The sequence below is a fragment of the Xylocopa sonorina genome, chromosome 4 (genome assembly GCF_050948175.1).
Source record: "Xylocopa sonorina isolate GNS202 chromosome 4, iyXylSono1_principal, whole genome shotgun sequence".
In the NCBI taxonomy this organism is placed as follows: Eukaryota; Metazoa; Arthropoda; class Insecta; order Hymenoptera; family Apidae; genus Xylocopa; species Xylocopa sonorina.
In genome coordinates, this window is record NC_135196.1 from 1,846,622 (window position 1) to 1,854,898 (window position 8,277).

The window sequence follows — 8,277 nt, forward strand, 5'->3', positions numbered from 1 at the left end:
TGCGTGAACGTGGAATTTTTTATTATATCAATTTCCTTATCTTCCCAACGAGAGCCCGATGGATTATATATATATGAGTAGAATTCGAAAGTAAACACAAACTTTTTAGTTGTGTATGTGAATGATGTGAAGTTCAAGAGTTGGAAAATATAATATTTGAATTTACGTTACACCGAAATTAATTGGAAATTTATGTCACAAATTAATGCAACATGTTCTAACAGCTATATATTTTCACTTCTTTTTTTTCTTTAATACTTTAACCGTGCAAACACCGTTTATTTAACTTAAACATCATTGGCGTGTAGCTAATGGAAGATGTGGAGACTTCGCTTCCCTTGTATTTTCTAAAATATAAATAATAAATACATATTGTGCGATTACATTTCTCGGAATATTTATGTATCTTTTTATACTTTTTGGTATCTGTATATAATTTTTATAGAAACACAACTTTCCTATCAACAAATGTCATTGCACGTCATTGTTAAAAATGAAAATTTAAATCAAACATGGAAAGAAACGCCACGATGGCTTGGATCTGTCTACGAAAAATTTGGATTTCGTGACTGAAAGCTGAAATGTGATTGGTTACAAATTCTGAGGAATTTTGTCACATTATGGACCCCATAAGAATTATTGCAAACGAGTATATCAAAAATTTTTGTTTTCTTATATACCCAGACAACACAAGATAAGATGGTGGCGACACCATACCGGCACTGTAGCGACACTTCCGAGGAGTGTCAGCAGATCCGTAGTCATCTACGTCCGCACTGGTTAGCTAAAATGCCGGCACGCAGTGGCAGCACGTTCTAGTTATCAGCGTAACACGCGTGCGAATGACACTGCGCCAGCACCAGCGTGACACGCGTGTCATCGTTCCATTCAAAAATTTTTTCTGCATTGGCGTAGGCGTCACATTTGTTAATGGGGAATCACGTTATTCCGTACAAATTAAATACGTCAGAGACTGACAGACGTCAGTACTGACAGACGTTTTGGTAGTTCTTTGCCAACATTTATAGTTACTGAGAGAGCCATATATATTTTTTCAATTCGTCAGGAAAATTCATGCCAATAGAGAGTATTAAATACGATGGCAGCATATTGTTTAAGGAAATGTAATAAATGATACATTTACTTATAAAATGTTGAACTAATTAAGTTACGTTTACTTTACTAGCGTATCACAATTTTCAGGTGAAAATATTGAACGTAATTATTTGTTTTCCTTTGGTACATATATTCTTGTGGTAAATGGTTTTATCGTTTATAAGGATTATTAAATATAAAATATATCCAGACAACCAGCGATTGTAGCGCCAATGGCACCGGGTGGAATTCTAAGCACTGTGCTAGCACGGTGCTGCCTCTCAGTTCTCGTAACAGCACAGGGCTAGCACTGGAGCGACACTGCGTGTCACGGCACTATCAAAGCACGGCGATATAGCAGAAGGCCGACACGGCGTGCCAATGACACTATCAGCTCACCACAGTGACACGCAGAAAAAATTTTTGAATGGAACGATGACATGCGTGTCACGCTGGTGGTGGCGCAGTGTCATTCGCACGCGTGCTACGCTGGTGACTAGAACGTGCTGCCACTGCGTGCCGGCATTTTAGCTAACAAGTACGGACGTAGATGACTACGGATCTGCTGACACTCCTCGGAAGTGTCGCTACAGTGCCGGTATGTTGACGCCACCATCTTATCTTGTGTTGTCTTTGTTACATGAATTTTTAACGATGAGTTGAAAAAAATATTTATGAAATAAGTGTATATATTTTTACGATAAAGTAATTAACGACTTTTCTGAAAAAATTGCTGTATTAAGTTATAGTTTATAGAAAATAATAAAAAGAAGTTTTTCTATCTTTCTTTCGTGTCAGTGTATCTATTTTCGAATCGAAATAAATAAATTGCTTAATTTAGTCATTTTTAATATTCGTTTATAATTTTTATGCAAACAGCTTCTTCATTGGTATATATTAGCCCACGCCACTGGCACGCGTGTCACTATGGTGAGCTGATAGTGTCATTGGCACGCTGTGTCGCCCTTGTGCTATATCGCCGTGCTTTGATAGTGCCGTGACACGCAGTGGTGCTCCAGTGCTAGCCCTCTGCTGTTACGAGAACTGAGAGGCAGCACCGTGCTAGCACAGTGCTTAGAGTTCCACCCGGTGCCATTGGCGCTACAATCGCTGGTTGTCTGGGTATATTTCTTATGAAAAATTACAGAATCATTTTTGTTGCAAATTTAAATTATATCTATTTCTTTCTCGAACATTTACAGTTCGTTAAGTGCAATTTAATTACCACGCACAGAAGATTGTTATTTCCGAAAGTACAAAAAAAAAGATGAAATCAATCGAAATAATTCGTGCAACGCGAATAGTTGGTTATGATTGGTCAAGTTTAAATGAGAATATTTTGAGGAGAGGTAGTACCAACTTCTTCTAATAAAAAATCTAAGAAGTTGTCATAAAATTTTCATTGTAGATATTTTTAAATAGAAATTAAAAATATAGTAGATAATAATATATTGTTATACGTGATTATAATTACAGTTAATAAATTTAATCTGAAAGAATAAAATTGCAGCAAAACATTCTATCCGGTTATTTGCTTTGATTTTATTTTCAAAATTTCTGTAGGTTATTCAATATTAAAACATTTAAAATTAGCAAAGTGAAAGGAATAAAAACTGATTAAGTGCACAAGCACTTATATATCTCGTCATATTACGAACACACGACGCACATGGTAATATTATCAGACATATATATTTCATAGACAAGATATAGGCATAGACGAGAAGAAAAACAATGTTTGTATGAAATTCGTATCGCAGTTTTCTTACTTTAATATAAAACAAAGTATAGGTCATTTTTATGTGAAAAGCAAAATTTTCTGTTTTCAATTAAATAAAATTAGGATATAAATATTGTTAACTCTATAGAAGTAATAGTATATAAACGCGTTAAATGTCCCTTCATATACATTTTCGCGTAACATAACATACATTCGCTGTAGTTAACACGTGTATATGTAGTTTGCTTGTTACAATAGAAATAATCAATAAATTAGTAAATATTTTATTTTTTATTTTTTTGTGAAATTACTGATTTCCTTTTGTTTATTCTATCTTATTATTTCAATATTCATAATTTATACTTTATCGTAGTCATGTTCAATCTTTTTATATACTTTTGATAACATTTAAGCTTGAATTTAATGCCTATATTAAATATATTGATAAATGGAACTATAATTAAAGAGTTTGTAATCAGGACTTATTATGTTTTATATTTCTTTTTCTTTTAACAAGGAATTGTATTCACTAATAGGCATTGGGCATTTGTAATTCAAGGAATTAATTGATAAAGAATATATGCTCAGATTTTATTTCACTCGATTAATTCGAAAGCAAAATATGAGTATTTTTACTCAGTGTTTGAACCCTTTAACTGGAACTATTACGTGGGAAGAAAAAGATGAAAATTATGATTACCATCAAGAAGTTGCTAGATCAGCGTTTGCTGACATGTTGCATGATCATGAAAGAGTTAGTGCATCCATCCTATAATATTATTTTAATATAGTTTTATACGTATACAATTTACAAAATTTTGTTATTATTATAGAATCAAAAATATTACATAGCTCTTAAAAATGCTATTGAAAGAAAACATCGAAACGGGGAGGAAGCTAACGTACTTGATATTGGAACAGGTACTGGTTTGTTGTCGATGATGGCTGCTAAATGTGGAGCAGACAGCATAACAGCTTGTGAGGTGAATAATTCTTTTTCCTATAATTATTATGAATGTATTCATAAATTACTCGTATAAATATTTGTATTTTTACAAGTTGGAAATCTTAAGGGTATTCTTTAGGCTTTCACCCCAATGGCTAAATGTGCAATTAAAATAATAGAAGAAAATGGTTTAGAGAATAAAATTAAATTAATACACAAGCGATCGACTAAGATAACCATTGGGAAAGATGGTGATATGGTAAAGCGAGCAAACATCCTTGTTACCGAAGTATTTGATACCGAACTTATAGGAGAGGGAGCACTTTCTACATTTCGCCATGCTCATAAATATCTTCTTCAAGTACAGAACATAGAATTTTAGCTTATCCAATTTTATGCTACACATCACTTAATACATGTATACTTCTTTATGATAGGAAAATAGCATAGTGGTTCCGCATAGTGCCACAATTTGGGCTCAAGTAATAGAAAGTTCCTCTATATGTGCATGGAACACTGTACACCCAATTCGAAGTAAAAACAAACATTTATTGAATACATCACATTGCGTCAAATCTTGTTCCGGAGCAGCTGCTGTACACGATATCCAATTAACACAGTTCCCTTATAATGCATTTAAACCATTATTATCACCTCAACCTATATTTAGGTAAATGTACGACATATGTTCGTATAAATCGTTTGAGAATTAAGTAAATCGTATAAAAGAATCATGAAATATAAAATGGACATTTTAGGTTTGATTTATCTGGTAAATCACCTTTGTTATATGATGAAAAAAGATGTTTGCATGTGAAACCAATTGCAAGTGGTATTGCACATGCTATTTTTATGTGGTGGGATTTAGTTATGGATGTAGATAATAAGGTATATAGTACAGCTGAGTGGAAAAAGAATAAAATTTCAAATATATAAATAATAATAACTAAGTAATTGACTTTTATCTTGCTTTTCCAAAATATACTTATTATTAGTACGATAATTGTTTAATAAATAAGATTTTTAATACAATTTATAATTTGAACAACAAAATACGTTTCTGTATTTTTTGCTCTGAATATTATATTTTTTTAAAAATTGGTATATGTGAAATATTATGCTTTTTTTAGTCAACCATTCAATTATCATTTGCACTAGAGTTTTAGAACTTATTGTTAATTATTTTTTTTTATATAGATTTTGTTGAGTTGTGCTCCAGTGTGGGAGCATCCTGATACAAAACTATTGCAAGACAAAGGTTTCAGTCTGGAAGGGATAGCAGATTTGATACCCTGGAGGGATCATTGGATGCAAGCTATTTACTATTTACCTGTTGAAACTCCAGTCACGGTTAACAATGAAATTAGTTTGATTGGATATCATGATGAATATTCATTATGGTTCCAGTTAATAAATGAGTCAATGTAAGTTGCCTTTAAGTACATTACGTTATCTTTTTACTAGTTTATCGAGATGTCTAATAAACACTTTTTGTTTGTAGAAAAGAAATACCAGACTGTGAAAGGCCTATTTGTACTTGCAATGTTCATGTAGCTTATTGTAGAACTCGTATAGGACAGTTAAATGATTACACGCGAAATGAGAAGTACATTAGAGCTTTAGAAAAAAAAGTTACACCAGATACAGTATGTTTGTGTCTTTCAGACGGTTGTTTATTAGGTCTTACAGCTGTTAAATTAGGGGCCAAAAAAATGTTCATTTTAGAGACGAATTTTTTATCCAGAAAATGTATTGAAATGTTTGTTAAAACTAATGGACTTTCTGAAAAAGTAGAAATTGTTGAGTCCACAGATGATTTACCTCCTGAAAATGCGATTAATTTAATTTTCGGTGAACCATATTTTATTACTTCGATTGTATTGTGGGAAAATCTTTACTTTTGGTATTTGGCTTCAAGGTATTCACATAAAATACAAAGGATCCCAATAGCAGCAGTAATAATGGGTGTCATAGTTGAATTTAAAGATTTGCACAAAATACGAGCACCGCTTGGAATTTGTGAAGGCTTCGACTTATCTAGTTTCGACAAGCTTATACAAGTACAGCAATATAAGTTAGAGTATATGACGAGAGAGTTAAGTTTTTGTGGTGTATTTATATATATTCATTATAGGCATCGAGTGATAAAAGCGACAGTCCTATAGAAGCTCAGCCATTGTGGGAATATCCTGTTAAAGCATTAAGTTTACCGTTTGCAATTCAGGAATTTGATCTAACGCAAAATGTGAATGAACGCGGAAATATAAACAGTTCACAAACTGTGCCTATTTTAACGTAAGGTTTCGTTTTAGTTCTTACAATAATAATTGTAGATTAGTATTTTTATATCTTAAACATTTTTACAATTTAGAAGTGGAATGTGCAATGGTGTAGCCTTGTGGGTGGATTGGCAATTGGATTCTGAAATTTCTGTATCGTCGGGACCTATTGACGAGGTACAACCTGGAAAGCGAATATCATGGGATCCATTTACAAGACAAGGTGTACATTTATTCAAAGATATAACACATGTCACACAACAAAGTATTGTTTTGTGGTCATTTCGTTTTGTACCACAATGTGGAAATATCAAATTTGATTTTCGTATATTGTCAAGAAATACGTAATAACATGACATAATATGTATTTTATAAAAATATCCTATTAACTAAAAAATTTTATTGTTAATTTATCCTGTTCATCATCTCGTAATTCTTAAAATCTGTTTATAAAAATTACATATTTATTGTAGAACAAGATTTTTGTATGTAATATGTATTATTTGGTTTATTGCTTTGAACTATTAATCAAGAAAACGTTATGTTGATTCTTCTGGCACCATACGTAATTGTTTAGCCAGTCTTCTGCCTATGAGTTTCGGATAAGCTTTCTGTTTAATTAGAAATTCTTTACTTTGATGAGTCACAGCACCATTTTCTAATTGAAATCTAAAATTTTCAGAAATATCATTTTTGTAAAATGCAATTTTATTCTGTGCTTTATTAAAAACTTACCTACAAAGATAATGTAAAGGTCCAAGCATCTTATTTTTCAGTTCTGGGTCACCTTCTAAAATAGAGAGGGCAAATGCACCAGTTTCAAGAGTAGACAAACAGCCCTCGGTTGGTTGTGTTCTAATAACGTATTCACTTGTTGGAACTCCAACTAATTTACATGCTCTTAAAACACATAGCGGTGGACTTGAATGATATATTGCCTGAAGGGAATAATTTCCTATTTATCTATTTTATTACATTGATTACTTTGGTTATGACTGTCAGTTATTTCCTTTGTATAAAATTCGTGAATGTGTAATCTTTTCAATAAATCATAGTACAGTACACATAGAATATAAGACGTGATCAGAGAACTGTTAAAATCAAAATCTACTGGACATTAATATCCACTTAAGAGTTCAATTTGATTATAAAACATTGTTTTCTCAAAAATTGAATTTACACATTCGTGGTTCTGATATAAAGAGGCGATATTACCTTTGCTTGTGGCCAAGTTCCATCTAATAAAATAAGATTATATGGTTTCTGTCCATTAACTCCAACAGGATTTAATTTATCAAGTGCTATAGCACCTGGTGATGGATATAATAGTATAGTATTTTTATCAGTTAAAATTTCTGACAAGCCTTCGTGCTTAGAAAGTGGAAATTTTTTCCCTCTAAAATAGAAAATACTACACTCAAATTGGCTTCAACTTTAAATATTACAATTTTCATTGTCTTAAATAAAATACCTGTAAATTAGGCATTTTTCAGGTTCTAAACCTAAAGCCAGCATAGGTGCAGTTCGCAAGCAACGTTTTGCTTCAGCTGGATGTTGTAATATTATTATCCTTGAAGCAGGATTCACGGGATGCTTTGGCAATCCTGGACACCAACATACTGGCACTGGTCTCCTATGTTATTGTAATATTAATTTTTCTGAACATAATTTAAAGTAATATAATGTTACCGATTGTCTTGGCTTTTCCCATTTTTATCAGTGGAAGTACGCATAAGGTAGAAGATCACTTGAACTTAACCTAATACATATATGCACATACTTGCATTTTAAGCATTTATCTCTTGTTTCTGGGGGATCAGCAAATATTTCTGATAATTCTTGCCATACGGTTTCTTCATTCATTCTAAATAGAAATAACAAAAATAAAAAAGGACTATCGAACAACTATATAACTGACGCAAATATATATGTATGTATAACAAAATGTGATACATACTATTGACACTACAAAAATGATATGTATGTATGTATGTATGTATGTATCAATATTATACACGACAATTAGATATAATTATTCATTCATTTATTAAATGTTCTCTTAAACAATCGATATTCACATTTTGCGCCTATATATAAAATTAAATTATTTATAACTGAATTGATGACTGAAATTGAGTAATCCAGAGTGCGTAATTTATTAATAATATTACGCGGAACTCTGTATGTTAATTAAGGATTAGAAAAAAAGTAAATTCTTCATATCAGCTCGTTTTTGG

General features: G+C 31.8%; 2 protein-coding genes across 7 annotated transcripts; one reads left to right on the top strand and one right to left on the bottom strand.

The window, feature by feature from the left end:
- Positions 1 to 2,707: 2,707 nt before the first annotated feature.
- Positions 2,708 to 6,388, top strand: Art7 (arginine methyltransferase 7). 3 transcript variants are annotated; one of them, XM_076893827.1, is made up of 10 exons: positions 2,708 to 2,767; positions 3,352 to 3,569; positions 3,649 to 3,798; positions 3,901 to 4,122; positions 4,199 to 4,431; positions 4,520 to 4,649; positions 4,959 to 5,185; positions 5,263 to 5,821; positions 5,896 to 6,056; positions 6,133 to 6,388. In XM_076893827.1, the coding sequence occupies exons 2-10, from the start codon at positions 3,396 to 3,398 to the stop codon at positions 6,386 to 6,388; spliced, it is 2,112 nt and encodes a 703-aa protein (XP_076749942.1). In that variant the 5' UTR covers positions 2,708 to 2,767; positions 3,352 to 3,395. The 3 variants fall into 3 exon arrangements, with proteins under 3 accessions (XP_076749942.1, XP_076749943.1, XP_076749944.1); XM_076893828.1 differs by lacking the exons at positions 2,708 to 2,767; positions 3,352 to 3,569 and having other exon boundaries at positions 3,661 to 3,798; positions 3,889 to 4,122; XM_076893829.1 differs by lacking the exons at positions 2,708 to 2,767; positions 3,352 to 3,569 and having other exon boundaries at positions 3,688 to 3,798; positions 3,875 to 4,122.
- Positions 6,247 to 7,990, bottom strand: Dtwd2 (DTW domain containing 2). Of its 4 annotated transcripts, none has more exons than XM_076893831.1 (5): positions 7,821 to 7,990; positions 7,512 to 7,673; positions 7,256 to 7,436; positions 6,776 to 6,978; positions 6,247 to 6,709 (listed from the first exon to the last, which is right to left on the bottom strand). In XM_076893831.1, the coding sequence occupies exons 1-5, from the start codon at positions 7,901 to 7,903 to the stop codon at positions 6,580 to 6,582; spliced, it is 759 nt and encodes a 252-aa protein (XP_076749946.1). In that variant the 5' UTR covers positions 7,904 to 7,990; the 3' UTR covers positions 6,247 to 6,579. The 4 variants fall into 4 exon arrangements, with proteins under 4 accessions (XP_076749946.1, XP_076749945.1, XP_076749947.1 ...); XM_076893830.1 differs by having other exon boundaries at positions 7,256 to 7,451; XM_076893832.1 differs by having other exon boundaries at positions 7,256 to 7,451; positions 7,825 to 7,967.
- Between the last annotated feature and the right edge of the window lie 287 nt (positions 7,991 to 8,277).